General features: G+C 38.4%; 1 protein-coding gene across 1 annotated transcript in view; it reads right to left on the reverse strand.

Annotated features, from left to right (window-relative positions):
• The window catches only part of DNAH11 (dynein axonemal heavy chain 11), a 4,606,558-nt gene that overhangs the window by 3,450,331 nt on the left and 1,135,570 nt on the right, over nucleotides 1-20,657 (reverse strand). The window contains exon 24 of the mRNA XM_044065542.1: nucleotides 14,011-14,133. Within this exon, the coding sequence (XP_043921477.1) occupies nucleotides 14,011-14,133 (123 nt within the window). The remainder of the gene's footprint in view (nucleotides 1-14,010; nucleotides 14,134-20,657) is intronic.

Here is a 20,657-nt window from a genome sequence, read left to right on the forward strand (position 1 = left end):
CACTCACCTCCTGCTATGCACATTAACGTACCATTGAACTCTACAGTCAATGTTACGTTAATTCTATTATTTTGCAGGGGGGCGCACCTCACCCCCTGCGAATTAAATATACCAATTCTGAGATCACACTACAGTGAGAAAATGGGCTAATTCCCTGCTCCTCAGTGAAGCATGACCTTCCTTCACAGTATCAGTACGTTGTTTGTCAAAAGGTCAAGTGCATCATACAACTTGATTAAACGTGGTCGACCTATGTTGGTTCGATTTCCTGCCCCTTGTACACAGTGATTTTGAACATCGGACATTTGACTGACTGCCATTCGAGTAAGTCATAATAAACCTACATATAAACATGTAAGAAATATATATACACATATATATATCTATGGGTCTATTTCATTTGATCGAATGACCATTTGACCTAAACCCATTTGATCGAAAGTTCATTTGATCAAAAAACAGTATTCAAGGCAAATAACAGGGATTTGTCCCCCTCCCCAATGTCGTGCGACCCTGGAGTTGGTATATATAGTTAGAGGGGGTGTGGTGGGTGAAGCCCCCCACCTATTTTCATTTAAAAATCTGCACTTTTTGTTTTATTTTTTATTTTCGTCCCTCCCACATACTACAATTGGAGGGCTGCTCCCACACCCCCCCCCCAACTATATATACCAACTCCAGGGTTGCCCAACATTGGGGAGGGGGACAAATCCCAGTTGCATGCCTTGAATACTGGTTTTTGATCAAATGAACTTTCGATCAAATGGGTTTAAGTCAAATGGTCTTTTGATCAAATGAAGTAGACCCATAGATATATAGATATATATATATATATATATATATATATATATATATATATGTGAGTGTGTGTGTGTGTCACAAACATTTTATATATATATATATATATATATATATATATATATATATATATATATATATATATATATATATATATATATGGGTCCTCTACAAAATACCGAACGCTCAGAATACTGATGCCCAAATTACCTAGACCAGATGCCCGATACCCCACATTACTGAAAGACCAGAAGCGCGAAATTCAAAATCCCGATGTTAAGGGATATTGAGTTAGCGCTTCTGGTGTTGAGGTTCGGGTAAGTATCTGTGTGTAAGTGTGTTTGTGAGGGGCTTTAGTGTGTGTTAGTGTGTGTTGTGACTGTGTGTGTGTGTGTGTGTGTGTGTGTGTGTGTGTGTGTGTGTGTGTGTGTGTGTGTGTGTGACTGTAATGTGTGGGTGTTTCTGCGATCTCGGAGTTAGAATATTAAAGTAGGGGGTGTGTGGGGGGCTTGCCCCCCTGCTTAACTATAGTGTAGGATTATTTGTTTGGGTTTGGGGGGACACATTGTGTATGTGTGTAGTGTATGTGTGTTGATCATTCGCAATTTTGAATTTCGCTCTTGTGGTCCATCGGTCTTCTCGTCTTTCGGGTATTTGGTCTTGGGATTACGGACGTCGGTCTTGTGGTTTTCGGTCTTTCATAGTGAACCCATATATATATATATATATATATATATATATATATATATATATATATATATATATATATGCAAGTGTACACATACCCACATATCTATATATTTATCTATATACGCTTTTTTAAATTACATTTGTATTAGTGTTTTATTTGATGTTATTTAACCGTCTGGAGGTTTTCTCCCCATGCTTCCACTGAAAATGGGTATTTATTCCAAAGTCGGACTTATCTGGAAACAAATGTCAACAAACAATACACAGTAACACTGTTAGTAAAGCTTCTCAAAAGTGCAGTTCTCAGTAATCAATAAACAGTACAATATCAGGATTACTGAAAACAATTTAAAGTGCAAGAATCAGCAAACAGAGCAATTAAATGAAGTGCAAAACAGTAAGATAAATCTTTTATCTGCCAAGGATGCCACAGGTTTTATTCAGTTCCCTCTCAGATGAGCGCTTTATGAAAATGATAATTGTAGTAAGGGAGTTTAACCTGTTTCCTGAGTGGGCTATGTAAAACAATGGGTGGAAAAAGCACTTAATTAGCTTACACAACTGACAATACTAATCAAAGGGGGAGGAGGGGGCTTTGGTGGTCAGATTATCATAAGGAGCAAAAGCCAGAGATACTGGCTTTTAAAATGACAATAGCAAGAGGGTGTGTGAGTGTATGTGTGTGTGTGTGTGGGGGTGGGGGGGTGGGATCCAAGACAACTCAGATACAGTACATCACGTCAGCATGTGAGCCAAATGACATGGAAAATGTTTTGGCCTAGTAATATATAGTCTTAATTAAACAAAGACCAATACAGCAATCCGATCAATAAACAGATTTGTACAAAAAAAAAAAAAAAAAAAAAAACAAATCCAAGAGTTTTTACAACATAGCCAAGCTCTCCTCAAGGCTGATTATAAATGCAGTGGCATCTACTTTTAACAATACTGTCTCAGCTAAAGAACAAAACACAGTTTACTTACAGGAAATTGAAACTGATGTAAGATGCCAGACAAATCAAATACTACAGCTTGTTGTCCACATTATACCAGGTCAACATGAGAGCACAGATATATGTGTGCGTGGGTGCAGTTCGTCTTTCAAGTACTGGGTGCTACCAGATATATTTCAAGACAAATAAGGACATTCTAATAGTGCAAAGAGTGACTGGTAAGGCACTGGAATGGTTTATGTAAGTTAATGGAAAAGACTGATTCATTACATGGCATTCAGAGTTGCATTACACAGAAAACTGAAGGTACAGAGAAAAGATAAGGGATGGGAAACTGCACAAGGAATAGCTGCAAAAGTTTGAATCATTAAATCATGCACCTTCTTTCACTGGCACCTGTATTTGTTAGCACTGTAAGCTTCTATTACTGTAGTATGACATGAATAGGACAGCCCCCATCATCAAAGCTGTTCAGTTCTGTGTGGTATAACTTCAAAGAATGGAGGAGTGTTAGTATAATTCTTTTTTTTAAACAAACATCTTTATTAAATTACCATGTATGACATATAAATGAAAACAAACCATAGCGACACAATCTCAGTTGCAAACACTGTAAATTACAAACTGGCTGACACAACTGTAGCTAAAAATATTATAAATCACTTTTAATATATCCAGTCTTTGTCAGTCAAACATTACATAGTTCATCAAATTCAGCTTTTTTAAACATCGTTCCTCCTCTGCATGTACTGATCCCACATTTCTCATTTTTTCCTACATAATTTGCTCCTATCCTTTACTAAAGATCCCAATTTCACTTGTTTTATCTCTGTTACTATATTCGCTACTTCTAGTAAAGTTGGTTTAGACTTTGATTTCCATTTTTTAGTAATTGCTTGTTGGCAGTCATCATAGCAAGGCCTTACTATGTCTAGGCAATTCCAATTCTGTATCATAGATCAAAAAAATAATTTCCCTAGTTACTCCAATTTGTTCACCCAGCATCTTGGAGTGAGCATTCTGCAGGGAATCTTTAAAGTCTGCCAACTCATTACAGTCCCAGAAAATATGTTCCTAGTTACTCTTTCTTTCCCATCACACCTCCAACCTTTGTTGTCGACCTGAGGAAAAATTCTTTGGAGTCTACTTAGGATATAAAAATACCTACGTAAACACTTCCAAGCAAAGATTCTAAATCTTCTAGATTATGTTTCATAGGTAAGTACTAGGCTAGCTGCCCTTGTGGACCATTTTAAGCCTAGCCAGCTTCCCTTAATGAGAATCAAACCCTGTACCACTTATTTGAGAGGTAAACACCTTAACCATTATGCCAACCCCAACATATCTGAGCATATTTGAGAGACATACACATATCCCCCCATTGTTTTTTGTGAATTGCTTATTCAGTCTCTATTCCTAATCCTTCCTAACCTCCTCTGATTGATTCTTATAGTTATCATGCAATATTTTATATGCAATATTAATTATTCCTTTCTTAATGGCAGCTTCAGTTTTAGATTCTACTAAAAACTTTACTAGTGCTGGTCTTTCATTTAGGACCCCCCCAATTTCTTTCTCTTTGCCTATACTCCAATATCAATCATTGATAGGGAAGGCAATCTTTAACTGCAGTCCAAATATTGGCATCTTCCCATTCTATTATCTTTCCCTCTCTAGTAATTTGTTCCCAATACCATGGTTCCTTTGCCAGTTTTCTCCAATATATTCCACCCCCCTCTTACCTATTGTCTGTATCCCTAATTGCAGTCATCCTTATCGGTGGAATCTCCTTTCTCCATTCCTATGTTGGCTTAGTTCTTAGGATACTTTCTACTACTTTATGAATATAATATTCTGTTTGATTATTATTATTCTCCTTAAAGGTCTGCATCCAAAATCCCAGTCTTCCCTGTTTCTTGAGCTTCCCCACATTTTATCATTATCTCTTTCCACTATGAATTATAGTTTGCTGCTTGTGCTATGTATAGGAGCCTTAACTATGTTCCTCTAAAATACACCTTCAACTCAGGTAATCCCAATTCAGCCTGTTCTATTGGATGGATAAGCTTATCCCACATGACCCTTGCTGTCTTTCCCTCCCAGATAAAATCATTCAGTTCTTTATTAATTGCTATCCATAACTTCTCCTCTGGTTGATATAAATATGCCTGTCCAGTGTATAAGACTTGTTGTTGTTGTTTGAAGGACTAAAAACATTTTAACTGCTTGTATCGGACTATCGATATCCATATAAAAGAGATTCCATTTTCTCCATTTTTGTATTATCTTTTGTTTAGCCTTTTCCCACATGTCCATAGCTGCCACAGCAGTCTCATTTTACCTCATATTCCTAAACAGTTCATTTTATCATGTCCCCATAAATATGGATATTGCTGAACCAATTCTTGTGTGGGTTCATAATTTACCACTATTGCTTTTGTTTTAGCTTCCTTAATTTTGTATCATGAAAAGGTTTGAAAAAGTCTTGGTATGTTCTACAGCACTGTAAGGTATCTTTCTGGTTTTGTCAGGTATAAAAATAATGTCATCTGCAAATACAGCAAACTTTTCTTGACTACCATACTAATTATATCCAAGAATTTCTGAGTCCCTTACTTTCCTTGCCAATGGTTCTAAATATAATGCAAATAAAGGGAAGAGAGGACACTCCTACCTGGTGCTTCTGCTCAAGCAGAGAATATCAGATAGGAACCCACCCACCTTGATTTTCGCCTACAATCCCTCATATATCCTCCCAATCAACCTTATCATTTTATCAGGGAATGCAAACGCTTCCACTGCACTGCTCAAAGTACCAGTTTACTCTGTCAAATGCTTTCTCTGTATCAAGACACACCAATAATAGTGGTAGTTTCTTACAGTCTGCTTCTCTCTGCATCATCACTGTTCTGTTAATGGTGTCAAATGTTTTCCTCCTCTCCACAAAACCACACTGATACATACCTATCAACTTTAGCATCATTTTTGCTATTCTTTTAGCCATTATAGACATAACCACTTTATAATCATGACTTAGTAATGTAATGGGCCTGTATGAAGCTGGGATCTTTACCCATTCTTTAGGTATTACAACAAGTACTGATTTCTTCCAGGATGCTGTTACTTCTCTTAAAATACTGTTAAACAAAACATTCCGGTCCTTTATCAGTTTTTTCCCCACATAGCTTCCAAACTTCCACATGAATATCATCCATTCCTGGGGACTTTCCTAGATTGGTTATACATCACCATTTTTACTTCATCTTCTCCCGTCCTAAATGTTAGTAATTGAGCCTCCTCAACCTCTAACCTTTGCATATTTAATTCCTCCATAAACATTTCAGTTTGTACCTTTTCTTAATTTCCATGTTTCTCTGTTATATACAGACTTTCATAGAATTTCTGAAATATTTCTAATACTTTTACAAGATCCCTTGTTATCTTCCTTAAGCTTGGTGACAGCTCTTTCTACTTTCTGTTGCCTGAGTCATTGTGCTAAAAGCTTTTGTGCTCTAGAGTTTTTGTCAAAAACAGTCACTTAACAGTAATATTTCTAAACTCATGCATATTTTCAAGGTAATCTCTTATTTTCTCTTTAGCATTCTTCAGTTGTTCCTCTTTTTTTTGTGAGACTCCCCCTATTTTGCAATACCTTAACATCTGTCACTCCCTCTAAATAATTCTTACTTCTTAACCATATCTCCCTTTCTTTTATTTCCACCCTTTTTTTTTAATTACACTTTAATTGTATACCACTCCCTAGCTATATTTTCAGAAGAAATTTCTGTTTTCTCTAATAGCTCCTGAATAATTTCCACTACCCATTTCTTAAATTCCTCTCTTTTCAATAGATAGGTGGGAAAGCACCAGTGTCACATTTTATTAGCCTGTGTTTTTATTTTAGTTATTATTGGCACATGATCTGAAATCTTTATTGGGTATGTATCAAGACCTTCAATTAAATGCATATATTCCTGTGACATATAAATTCTGTCTAGCCTAGGTCAGTTTTTGTATCTTGGGGAAAAATATGTAAATTCATTCTGAACTCCTAGTACTAAATTCACATCTTCCATACAAAATATTTTCATAAAATTCTTTAAAAAAATCTACCTTTCTTTGTTATATTTTCCCTTTTGGGCCCCCCAGACACATCTTCACTGCTCCAAATCAAATTCCAGTCCCACATATAAGTAGTATCTCTTGCTAAAAACTGATTATTTCTCCCAGAATTGTCTTAAGCTCCATTATAGCACTTTTTGGTAGAATATAAATACATGCCAGTGTAATCCTCCTACCTTGCTAGTAGCCCGTTAGTACTACAAGTCTATCAATACTGTCTTTTTTATCCTTTTCTGTTACTACTGGACCTCCTCTTGCAATTAATATAAGTACTCCTCTCTTCCTTTGCTCGAGGTATTCCATCCTGAGAACCTTTCTTTATCAAATTCACATGTTCACTTCTTTCCAAGCATGCCTCCTGTAGCACAGCTATTTGCACTTTACATTTTTTAATACAGTTCACTACTCTTTCTATTTTGTATTTATCTGTGAGACCATTAGTATTTACATTATAGAAATAATTGTATTTTTGAGGGCTTATTATCCTCACCTTTTATGTATAACAGCTTTTTTGTTAAATGTCTAGTCCCATATTTTGTGTTACATGCTTGCACTGTTTGTTGGCAGGTTAATAATTTATACAATTGTTTCTTGTCATCTACATTTGAGCCTATGTCACACCTTGAAACATGTTTTATTTTACTGAAAACCCTCAAAACAAAAATACACACACACACACACACACACACACACACACACACACACACACACACAAACACACACACAGACACACACCCAATACCCTCCTAAAACTAATAACTTAATAACACACAAAACTAAGTATATCTTCAAATATTAAAGTTTTACCATTCTAACAGGAACAAATGTTGCAAATTGACACACACACAGATGAGCTAAACTAAAAGAAAGATTATCCATGCTAAATTGCATGGTAGAGCCTGTGATTCTATTAAGTGCTGTATGGTTTTGCCTTATCTTTATATCTCTCAGCTCGGAAAATACCTGAATGCTTTCAGCAAAATTTTTTCCAAGTCATTTCTCTTTATCAGATTGTCTGTTAGAGACATGAGAACCAGATACAAAACTGTTCACTTGAAAAAAGCCTTATAATATTCAATATTCTTTTTCATTTACTTGCTTTCTCGTAAAACTTGTTACTGTAAAGTGTTAATGACCTTAACCCTGTCATTCTCCTATGCAAGAATGAGAAAAAGCACACTAATTCTTCTTTTGTCATGCTGTTTTAACCAGATCTTTTTTTTTTACATTGCAGTGCCTACATTTCTTAAATCTGAACAAGGAAAAGGAGAAAAGAAGGGAGAAAGAAAAAAACAGGGGCATCGTTTTACATTAGTATCCCCATTACACTTAAAAATATCTGAATCAACTTTGTAACATGCAAAGAAAATCACACACCATTTAAAAGAAAAAATTGTTTTACTTAGTTAACTTTCTCCCTCCTCCTCCCCTCTTCTGAGTATTTTTTTCAAATCGTTAATGACATGAAATAAGACACATGCTTTAGAGTCCCCTACAAGTTTAACAAAGTTCAAAAACATCCAATATTTCCAGATTTTCTTGTTCTAGTCCTGTTTATCTCCATCTCCCAAACCCTGTCTCTGCTTCATTTTCAGTGCACTCTCAATTCTTCTAGTCAACTTCTGTGCTTTTTTCCCTCTCTCAAGCATTTTCTGTTGAAACACCGGGAAAGGTTTCACTGTCACAGCCTCTCTATAGTCTTTATTACCAGAAAAGCAAGAAGCAGAATCTCCTTCTGTTTCACAGCTCACTTTCTGTTGGATAAACTTTTGTATTTCATCCTTAGCATGTACTTCATCAAAAAATGCTTTTGTTCCTCCAGAGAAAAATATTTTGAAGATAGCTGGGTACAGCAGTTTGAATATCATGCCTGATTCTCAACATTCCCTGGATACTGGAATAAATTTATTCCTCTTCTGCCTGGTGTACAATGAGTAGTCATTCTCCACAAACACTCTGCTGTCTCCCACTTTTAGTACTTTGCCATTCTGTGACAGTTTTATAAGAATCAACTCCTTCTGTTGGCAAGATTGCATCTTTACTATTAAAGGTCTAGGTTGTTTTCTCATAGCCAGGTTTGGGGCCTAAACATGATGTGTCCTTTCAATTAACAATTCCTGTTGTGGAATACCAGTCCAGTTGCTTATTTGTGCTTTCATGAAATTAATACAGTCTGCTGGCTCCAGCTTCTCGGGTATAGCAGAAAAAAAGAAGTTATGTCTTACCATCATGTTCCATCTGTGTTGTCGATCTTCACTAATCCTTGACTCTGGGCTCGGTTCCGAGCCTTGGATATGACTCGGCCATTATTTTAGCTTGCGCCTTCCAAAAACTCTCAAGTTAGGCTCTACCCATACTGCTCCTCACCAAATTACCTCAGATCGAGTTTGCCTACAATAGTGACAGACAAGAAGTAATAGATAAGAGACCATATATGTGTCTCTATTATGAAGCCAGTCTTTGGGAATATTCAGTCCACCAAGAGTTCTAAGGCAGGGGGAAGGAGGGAGGGAGTATCAAGGATTTGTGAAGATCGACAATACAGATGGAACATTATGGTAAGACATAACTTCTCTATCTGATATTGTCAATCGTCATGTAATCCTTGACTGTGGGACAGAGTTTGTAGCTTCCTGAATCTTGGGAGGTCTCATGGACGAATATTCCTAAGCACCATCGAGCCAATTGGTGCACGTCCCCTAGAGACCTGTTCCAGTTTGTAATGAGTAATAAAGCTACAAGGAGATGTCCATGTAGCTGCTGCACAAATATCATCTGAGGAAGCTCTGGCATGAACAACCGCAGAAGCTGCTACAGCTCTCATTGAATGAGCTTTCATTGGATGTAGTAGGTGAAGTCGGTTTTTGTTGTTTGGCTCCAGTGGCAGAATATCTTTCCCGCCACCACTGGACTGAGAAACCACTCTTGAGGTATGAGGATGGTTCTGCTCAACTTGTCCGCTACCACGGTGGAGCTCCCCAGAATGTGCATTGCTGTTAGAAAGTGGTTGGAGGAAATCACCCATTGCCATACTCTGGAAGCTTCTTGACAAAGAGGGTATAACCTGGTTCCCCCTTGTTTGTTAATATACCAGACTACTGACATGTTTTCTGTTAGAATTACAATCGTTCCAAAGGGGAGGGCATCTTGAAATGCCTGCAAAGTTAGCAGCACTGCCCTCATCTCTAGAATGCTGATACTCATGTTGGCCTCCATCTGGGACCAAGTGCCTTGGACTGTCTTTCCCAGATAATGCCCCTTCCCCTATCTGGGATGCATCAGTGGTCACTATGGCTTGGGGCTGAGCAGGGACAAAGGGACGGCCCAACAAGATTTTGTTGGAATGGAGCCACCAAGTCAGGCCTTATTTGCAACAATTGGTGATCAAAATCAGATGGGTCATAGGCTGATTCAACAAGGACCACTGGGTGGCCACAAGCCATTGAAGAATTTGCATGTGATATCTGGACAAGGGAACTAGAGTGATAGAGGCTGCCATTGACCACAGAGTCTGTAGGATGAATCTTGCTGTTACTCTCTTGTTTTGAATGATCTGATTTACTTGTGATCTGATTCTTTGGAGCCTTTCTAGGAGAAGTGATACAAATCTGGTGACTATGTCCAAAGAATTCCAGCTGTTGTGATGGTTTCAGATGGGATTTTTTGTAGTTTATAGTGATTTCTAAGGTGGCAAAAAGATGAAGTGTGCAATCTTGTGCCTTTAGGAGTTGACGCCTGGTGGCAGCAGTAAGGAGCGAGGCATCGAGATATGGAAATATTTGGAATCCTAGCAGTCTAAGATGCACTGCTACTACTGCCATGCATTTGGTAAACACCCTGGGGGCTGTGGTGAGACCAAAGGGCAATGCCCTGAACTGATAGTGACTGGATCCCAGCTAGAAGCGCAGGAATCTTCTGGAGTGCTTGCCCATTTTCATGTGGTAATACACATCCTGAAGATCTACTGAGCATATCTAGCTGTCTTTTTTCAAAAATGGAAGTATTGACTGTACCGAGACCATCTTGAATTTGGTTTGTTGAAATGACTTGTTCAACTGGCTGAGATCCAAAATGGGTCTCCAGTCTCCTGTTTTTTGGGGTGGGGCTAAAAAGAACCTTGAGTAAATTCTGCATCCTCTCTGGTTTAGTGAGACTGCTTGGATGAATCTTTTGTCAAGCAGTTTTTGAATTTCTAAAACTGCTGCCTCCCAGTGACTGGGTGAAACATCTAGGAGTCTTTCTGGTCTGTTTGATTTCATTGAAAATTCTGGAAATGATCCCCTGTACCCATTTGGCATTTCTAGCTAGGCAGAGAAGTAACCTTATCTTGGACCCCTTCAGCTACTGCTCCTGTAAGAGTATCGGAAGGCTCTTTAATCAGACCTCTCTGAAGCCTGGTAAAATGCACCATATAGTTCAAGGACCTGAGAGCAAAAGTTGATGAAGCATATACGTGCTTCCCAAACCTATCCAGAGTCCTAGATTCCTTGTTAGGAGGATGGATAGTTGGACTTTCTTCTGCAAGTTCCTTTTTAGTAGCTGCCACTACCACCATGGCATCTACAGGAATACCTTTAGCCCAGTGTTGCTCATCTTTAGAGGCAGAGAAAATTGGTCAGGTCTTTTGGGGATCGGCTCAATAGAGTCAAGAATTTTCTAGGCTCACTGAGCAATCAGTTTTATAAGATCATCAGCGGGTGAAGAGATCCAAGAGGTAGAGGGCTGGGCAGAAAAAACCTCTAGGTATACCAATTCCTCTGAGGAAGGTTGGAGGGTAGTCCTGCCACCCCTTTGTTTCAAGATTTCTAGGATGTCCACGACGAAATCATCAGGGGGTGACCTTGGGGAACCTTTCCCTTCATCAAAATCAGTATCCTCTGTGAAGGGTTCTTAAGAGGAGTCCAAGTGCTTTCTCTTGCACTTTTTATTCGAAGGTACCACTTCGGTGGGATGCTCCAGAAAGGTATTTGAAGATGATATCACCAGGGTGGATCACTCCTGAGGCTTTTGTGCCCTCGGTCCCAGGGAAGAGACTGGAGGAAGCTCCGATCGATGGAATGGACAAGTTACTTGGCCCTACAGAGATGGCACAGACTGTGAGTCCACAACTGACAAGGCCTACTCCATAGCCCAAAATGCAGGACCCCCATAGAGGGATGGGAGCCCGGAACCAAAATAGACTCCTTCAGAACCATGGTCCCACCCCAAACCAAGAAAGCTGCATCTGAAGCAGAAGCCAGGATCAAACATACATATTCCAAGGCCCCAAGGGGTATGGAGAGCTCCAAAAGATTCAAAGTTGAACCCTACCCCTCAGAACCGGCAATGAAGCCTTGACCCCAGGAGGTCTACAGTTCTGAAAAATCAGAAGAGCTCAAGGTAAATATCGGTGTGGGAGATAAAGTTCTACCTGGCACCAAAACAGTTGAAGCAGGGATGGTTGGTACCATGGGCTCTGAAAATTCGGCTAGAGTCGGAGGAGGAATATGCATGGGTACAGAAGAAGGCAAGGTTCCAGAGCCAACTTGGCTAGGAATCAAAGATAGAGGCAATCCCCTCGCTATCAGGAGCTGGTGGACCAGTTTCATAATGTCTGACTCAGACAGGCTCTTAGTGGACTGAATGGAGGAGGCCAATGGAGATCTTGGTGGCAATCACTCCAAAAAAGGACTTGAAGGATGGTCCGCAAATGGGTCAATTAAGGGAGAATAAGATGTCCTCAGCAGAACTATCAATTGTGACTCCTTCAGTACTGAGAGTTCAGCGGGTACCGAAGTGAGAGGTGTCTGCACCGAAATCTGAGCTCTATGTGTTGGTGTCGATGAAAGACTATCCTTTCCCACTGGTGTTAAGAAAACAGTCAGCAACATGGAAGATTTAGTCAATTTAGTAGGTGGTTCCGAAGATACTGTTGGAACCGAATGAGTTCACTTTTTCGGTTTTGAGGAAGATGAGGAAGAAGAAGAGCTGGCTTTGGTTTTGGGACCAGAAATAGTCTCTTCAAAGTCAGATTTAAGCAGTCCTTTAAGAATGAGCTTATTTTTATGCTCTGTCAGGTTCTAGTGGAAAAGCCATGACGGATGGTGCAATCTTCTTGGAAATGGACAGCACCAAGACAATAAACACAGAAGGTGTGTCCATCTGAATTTAGCATTTTTCTCTGAAACTTTTGGTACCTCTTAAAACTGGAGGTGCTTTTAGAGGATTTGTCAGCCACTGTCAAAGCTAAGGCCACTTGACACATGCAAACACACACACACACACACAAAAGAAGAAGGAGATTTTTTTTTTTTTTTTTTGAGTACAGAAGGAAGGGGAATTATCAATAATGGTAAAAGAGATTACCCGAAGATAAGAGGGGAAGAGGTACCAACCATGGTAACATAGAGTACCTAACAGTAGAAGATAGAAAAAGAGATCACTCACACACACAGATACAGGGAACCAGAGGAGAATGTAGATACAGAGTATAGAAAGAACAGAATTCAAATGGAAAAAACTAACTTACAGTTAAATAAAGGCCAAGGCGCAAGAGGCTGGTTGAACACGTCTGGCATGATGAAGCACTAAACGAGATCTGATGTAATTTGGTGAGGAGCATTATGGGTAGAGCCTAGCTGAAGAGTTTTTGGAAGGTGCAAGCTGGAATAATGGCCGAGTCGGTTCCGAGCCCACAGTCAAGGATTACGTGAAGACTGACAACATCAGATTTTCAGGTTTTCCCTACATGCTCTGTTCTCTAATTCTATTATTTTTGAAACATCTTCCTGCTGCAGTGCCATATTCAGTCAGCCTTTTTTTCATTTAGACCTCTGAATTTTGCAGTTTTATCACCTTATCTGAGTATCTGTTTAAAGCTTCTTCCATTTTTTCCAGCCTTTTATTGTTTGATTTGATATACTCCATTAGTGTTTCATTTATTTTAGTCATGTCCATGCACAGTTGCTTTATACTTTCCTCAAGATTAGTGGAAGTCATGTCTGGAGCTTGCACTGCTTTTTGCCAAACAGCTACAGTAATTTTCCCAGTCATTTTTTTTTTCGTCACCTTTTGTAGCTGTTTATCTTTAGGTCCTCTGTATTTCTTTTTTCCTGGCATTCAGGCAGTGCACTTACAAGTCAGTTACTGAAATTTACTCAGATATCCAAGTCCACTGGCATTCTTTGCTGAATTTCTGTTTCACACTGGGAGAGCTAGAATTAAGCTGTTACTCAATGTGCAGCCATCTTGTAAGTCCCAGGTTTTGGGTTACTTTTGTATATCATGTCCCTATATCGACACAGGAAAAGACTGAGGGAAAAAAAGGTAAAATATTCTGAAGAAAATATTACTCTTATTCAGAAGCATTTGGTTATTTAAAATGCAAAGCAGAAGTTTCATGAACACTACTACAAATAAAGCCAAGTAACAGTCACAGAGCTTGTTGTATAAGACAAGTAAGATTAACCTTTTCAATACCCATCTCCTTCACCGCTTTATCCACAATGCCTCTGACTTCATCTTCCACTCTGTGCAGTTGTAGTGCGAGCAAATCTGCCAAAGTTGTATCATCGCTCATTGTAAATCTGACCTAAAAATAGATACAAACTGATGAGAATAGTGAATTCAGCTCTGAAAATGGTGAATCACTTGGGCATATGACAGATCAAGAATTTTAACTTTGACAATTTAGATTTACCAAGTGCTCATCATTATTGTGCCTTTTTGCTCACAAGGTACTAAGTGACAATGGTGACGATAAATATGGTTAGCGCTTTCGCTCTTTATTGTTAAAACACAGAACGTCATCAGACTGCTTAACTCAACACATGAATCCATTTTAAATGCAAAATGTCATAATCACATGTTAAAATCAGTCAATAAGAATATGATTTACATACCAACAAAATTTAAAACTATACAATATTAATACCATATAATATTAATAATTAAAAAATAAGATTTAAAAAAGCATTTAATCCTGGTGCATTCATTCAAACCAGGAAATTTATCAGCTTCAAGTATAATTTGCCAGCATGCCTCTTTACAGTCAAGCACATTATACAAGTCACCGCCACGACTAATATCAATTGTCTAAAATAAAAAAATTAAAAATTTTTTAAAAACATTACAAACCAAAGAATGTTTATCTAATGCATTATTAAGCAACAGATAAATAAGTCTCCCCAATGTAGCATCAACAAAACCAAGAACAAAAAATCACAATAAGGCACTGAAGAGATGTCCAACAATGCATTTTATTCCTAACAGCTAACACATACTCGTAAATGTGTTTTAACGTCCTGTTGCTTTTGCAACATAAAATTCTGGAAAAGAAACACAAGTCGTCAAATAAACAACATCCTTAGATTTGCACATATATCTATTATTTGCTAACAATATCTTACCAGAGTGAGACAAAGTTATAGAGTTAGTGTTAGAAACATAATGACATAGTGTACATGATTGATAGCTGTATGTGCCATAAGGTCCAATAATATTAATGTCTACTATAGAACGATCCATTTTATTGAAGAGGCTACATACTTTGGGATATTTCTTGTAGGTAAAACTGGGAGTTACACCTACTACTTTAAATCTTTATTATCCAAAACTATGTTCCAATTTGTTATGATAATATTTTTTTATATTTGTCATATTTCTGATAATAGATAATGCAAATGAATTGTTACATGTACCAAGTTCTGAATCCTTTAACTTGGCCTTATAGCCTTTTATCAAAATGGGGGAAACATCTCATTTTTTTTTGATAATTTCACTAAGAATCCTGTTAAGTCTGGCTTTAAGATAACCCCGATTTTCAAATAACGTAATCAACTTATTTGATTAATCTAAAAAGTCATTGTCTTTTCTCACTAGTTGACTTAGCCGTTAAGTTGTCCCCGTACAATATTCCATTCATGTAAGGAAGATGCATGCTTGAAAAATGTAAATAACTATTAACAAAAGAAGGCTTATGCAATATCTGGCTTTAAAACTGCTTATTAGGAACATCCATACTTATTAATAAATTTAGAAAACGGACCAATGAACCTTTGGCACTGATGGTAAAATTTAAAAAATCTGCACTGTCACTGTTGGCTGCTAAATATATCAAAAAATCATTCCAAGTACCATTCCAAATGAATAATAAATCATCTATATATAATTTATAAAACATAATGTAATGATCTAAGGGATGTTTTTACTAAAAATTATGTTCCCAACAGGCCATAACTAAATTGGCAAACATTGGTAATTCATAAGGACACCAATAATCCTCCCTTTTGGCCTATTGTTTCTGCTCATAATAGCAAAACTGAGTTCATAGCAATATACTTGGACTCAATACTTAATCCTACTGTACAAATGTCACAGTTTTATTTACATGATTCTTGTTTTATTTACATGATTCTTGTATCTGCTTAGAGCTATTGCATAATTATCTATTTGTTGGCATAAAAACTATGATGAGACACATGCACTTCTTGGGAAACTGGTACTGATTTTGTTCATTCATATTTATGTAAATTCAATTCTTTACAAAATAGTCAAATTAATACTATATGAATGCTTTTACATATAGTTTTGGCCAATAAGTTTTTTATATTTCATAATATTTACCAACAATAACAGGCTATAGGAGCGAGGAGGGCACTAATGCTTGCTAATGTACTTATGGCCTGGTGGGAACATGATTTTTTAGTCGAACATACCTGATACTATTATATTATGTTTTCTAAACAGTATACAGATGATTTTTTTTTATTTGGAATGATAGTTGGGATGAGTTTTTTGATCTTTTTAGCAGCCATCAATGACAGTACTGATTTTTTAAGTTTTACCATCAGTGACAAATGTACATCGGTCCATTTTCTAGATTTATTAATAAGTATGGATGTTCCTAATAAGCAGTTTCAAAGCCAGACATTTCATACGCCTACTTTTTAATGGTTATTTCAAATTTTCAAGCATGCATCCCCCTTATATCATCATCTTCTTTCGACTGTTCCCGTTAGGGGTCGCCACAGCAGATCATCTGTTTCCATTTCTTCCTGTCCTCTGCATCATGCTCTTTCACACCAACCGCCTGCATGTCCTCTCCCACCACATCCATAAACCTTATCTTAGGCCTTCGTCTTTTCCTCTTACCTGGCAGCTCCATCCTTAGCATCCTTTTCCCAATACACCCAGCATCCCTCCTCAGCACATGTCCAAACCAATGCAATCTCGCCTCTCTTGCTTTGTCTCCAAATTGTCCAGCCTGAGCTGACCCTCTAATATACTTATTCCTAATCCTGTCCATACTAGTTACACCCAGTGCAAATCTTAACATCTTTAACTCTGCCACATCCAGCTCTGACTCCTGCCTTTTTGTCAATGCCACCGTCTCCAACCCATACAACATAGCTGGTCTCAATACCCTCTTGTAGACCTTCCCTTTCACTCTTACTGGTACCCGTCTGTCACAAATAATTCCTGACACTCTTCTCCACCCATTCCACCCTGCCTGTACTCCCTTCTTCACCTCTCTTCCACACTCACCATTACTCTGAACTGCTGATCCCAAGTAATTAAACTCATCCACCTAAACCAACTCTACTCCCTGCATCCTCACCATTCCTCTACCCTCCCTGTCGTTTATACACATATATTCTGTTTTAGCCCTGCTGACCTTCATTCCTCTCCTCTCTAAAGCATATCTTCACCTCTCCAGGGTCTCCTCAACCTGGTCCCTACTCTCACTACATATCACAATGTCATCTGCAAACATCATAGTCCATGGGGCCTCCTGTCTGATCTCATCTGTCAACCTGTCCATCACCACTGCAAATAAGAAAGGGCTCAGAGCTGATCCTTGATGTAATCCCACCTCCACTTTAAACGTATTTGTCACTCCCACCGCTGTCCTCAACAAGTTAACACTACCCTCATACATATCCTGTACCACTCTTACATACTTCTCTGCCACTCCCGACTTCCTCATACAATACCACAACTCTTCTCTACGCACCCTGACATATGCTTTCTCTAAGTCCACAAAGACACAATGCAACTCCTTCTGACCTTCTCTATATTTCTCCAACAACACTCTCAGAGCAAACATTGCATCTATAGTGCTCTTTCCTGGCATGAAACCATACTGCTGATCACTTATTATCACCTCCCTTCTTAACCTAGCTTCCACTACTCTTTCCCATAACTTCAAGCTGTGACTGATCAATTTTATCCCTCTGTAGTTACTGCAGCTCTGCACATCACCCTTACTCTTAAAGATAGGTACCAAAACACTTTTTCTCCACTTCTCAGGCATCCTCTGACTTTCCAAAATTTCATTAAACAATCTGGTTAAAAATTCCACTGCCATTTCTCCTAAGCACCTCCATGCTTCCACTGGTATGTAATCTGGGCCAACAGCCTTTCCATTCTTCATCCTCTTCATAGCTGTCCTTACTTCCTCCTTGCTAATCTGTTTCACTTCCTGATTCACTATCCCCACATCATCCAACCTTCTCTCTCTCTCACTCTCTTCATTCATCAGCCCTTCAAAGTACTCTTTCCATCTACTCAACACACTCTCCTCGCTTGTGAGTACATTTCCCTCACTATCCTTTATCACCCTTACCTGCTGCACATCTTTCCCAGCTCTGTCCCTCTGTCTAGCCAATCGGTACAGGTCCCTTTCTCCCTCTTTAGTGTCCAATCTCTCATACAACTCTCCATATGCCTTATCCTTAGCCTTCGCCACCTCTCTCTTTGCCATGCGCCTTATCTCCTTATACTCATGTCTACTTTCTTCATCTCTTTGACAATCCCACTTCTTCTTCGTCAGCCTCTTCCTCTGTATACTCTTCTGTACTTCCTCATTCCACCACCAGGTCTCCTTGTTCTCCTTCCTCTTTCCAGATGTCACACCAAGCACCTTTCTAGCAGTCTCCCTTACTAGCTCTGCTGTAGTTACCCAGCTATTCGTTAACTCTTCACTGCCTCCCAGTGCCTGTCTTAACTCTTCCCTGAACTCCACCTCACAATCACCCTTTTTTAACTTCCACCATTTAATCCTTGGCACTGCTTTCACACTCCTCTCCTCCTCCTCTTCTTGATCACCAACGTCATCCTACAGACCACCATTCTATGCTGCTTAACTACACTTCCCCCTGTCACCACTTTACAGACTCCAATCTCCTTCAGACTGGCCCTCCTACATAGGATATAATCCACCTGTGTGCATCTTCCTCAACTCTTGTACGTCACCCTATCCTCCCTCTTCTTAAAATACGTATTCACCACAGCCATGTCCAAAGTTCCTACCCTCACTACTACACTCTTAACCTTCCTCCACTCTTCCTGCCTTCGGGCATGCCTTCCCCCTCCTCTTCTCATTCAGCCAACAGTAGCCCAATTTCCACCAGCACCCTGTTGGCTAACAGCACTGGTGGTGGTCATTGTTAACCCGGGCCTTGACCGATCTGGTATGGAAATATCAAATGTTCTCCGCATAAGTCACTATATGAAATGGAATATTGTATGGGGACAACTTATACAGTTAAGTCGACTAGTGAGTAACAACAATGACTTTTTAAATGAGCTAAATAAGTTGACTCCATTATTTGAAAGTCAGGGTTATCTTAAACTCAGACTTAACAAGATTATTAGTGAAATCATTCAAAAATGTGATGAGATGTTCCCCCAACTTGATAAAAGGCTACAAGGCTAAGTTAACGGATTCAAAACTTGGTACATTTAACAATTAATTTGTATTACCTATTAGCAGAGATATGACAAATATAAAAAATATTATCACAACAAATTGGAAAATAGTTTTGAGTAATAAAGTTTTAGTTAAAGTAGTAGGTGCAACCCCTAGTTTTACCTGCAAGAAATGTTCCAATCTGCCTAGCTTCTTTAATAAAATGGTTTATTCTACAGTAGACATTCATATTACTGGACCTTATGGCACATACAGCTGTCAATCATGCAAACTGCATTATGTTTCTAATAATAACTCAATATCTTACCAGAGTGAAACAAAGTTATAGTTAGCAAATAAAAGATATATGTGCAAATTTAAACATGTTTCTTTGGCTTGTTGTGGTTCTTGTCCAGCATTCTATGTTGGCAAAACCAATAGGGTGTTAACATAGCACATTTATGAGCATGTGTTAGTTGTTAGGAATAAAGACCTTAATAACACTTACATTCTTTGGTTTGTAATGTTTTTAAAAAATTTTGAATTTTTTTATTTTAAACAAGTTATTTGATATTAGTTGTGATGGCAACTTATTTAACATACTTGAATATAAAGAGTCACGCTGGCAAATTATACTTGAAGCTGATAAATTTCATGGTTTGAGTGAATGCATCAGCATTAAATGTTTTTTAAAATTGCAAAGTTTTTTTTTAAATTGCTTAATTCTTGTTGGCTGATTCTAACGTGATTATGACATTTTCCATTTAAAATGGATTCATATGTTGAGCTAAATGGTCTGATGAAATTCTGTGTTTTAACAATAAAAAACAAAAGCACTAACCATATTTATCACTATTGTGTGCTGATTTTACTGCTATAATCTTTGATCAGTTCCTAACAAGGCACTTAGTTTGTATTTTTCAGTTGTATTTTGGTGCCTTTGTTCGCTTTTGTCTTTTTAGTAGGTACTAAGTAACAGGAGGCAAAAAATGGATGTCAGCACTCACCATCACACTGCAGGAATGACAACTTGGATTTTCATTTAAGCCCTTCCTAAGGATGTACCGCATGCAGTCTAGTCAGTCAGAAATATGCTTGTGATTCCACAGATCTACCTCACTGTGGAGTCCACACACACACATACACACACACACACACACACACACACACACACACACACACACACACACACACACACACACACACACACCTTAAGAGAGGAAACAAGGATTTTACTTTCTAAAACCCCTCCATCTTAAAAGCCAGACCTTCAGTACCTGGCCACTAATAAACCCAGATAGTGGCACATCAGATGAAAGGAGTCCTGCTGCACCAGGGGACTGGCAGCTGGCAAAAACTACTCTACAAGTATACTCCACTAGTTGTTTGGGCATCTCCAAATGTTGCACAGGAAGTATTTATGA

This window comes from Protopterus annectens, chromosome 3.part0, assembly GCF_019279795.1.
Source record: "Protopterus annectens isolate FY-2018-M chromosome 3.part0, PAN1.0, whole genome shotgun sequence".
Taxonomy (NCBI): domain Eukaryota; kingdom Metazoa; phylum Chordata; order Ceratodontiformes; family Protopteridae; genus Protopterus; species Protopterus annectens.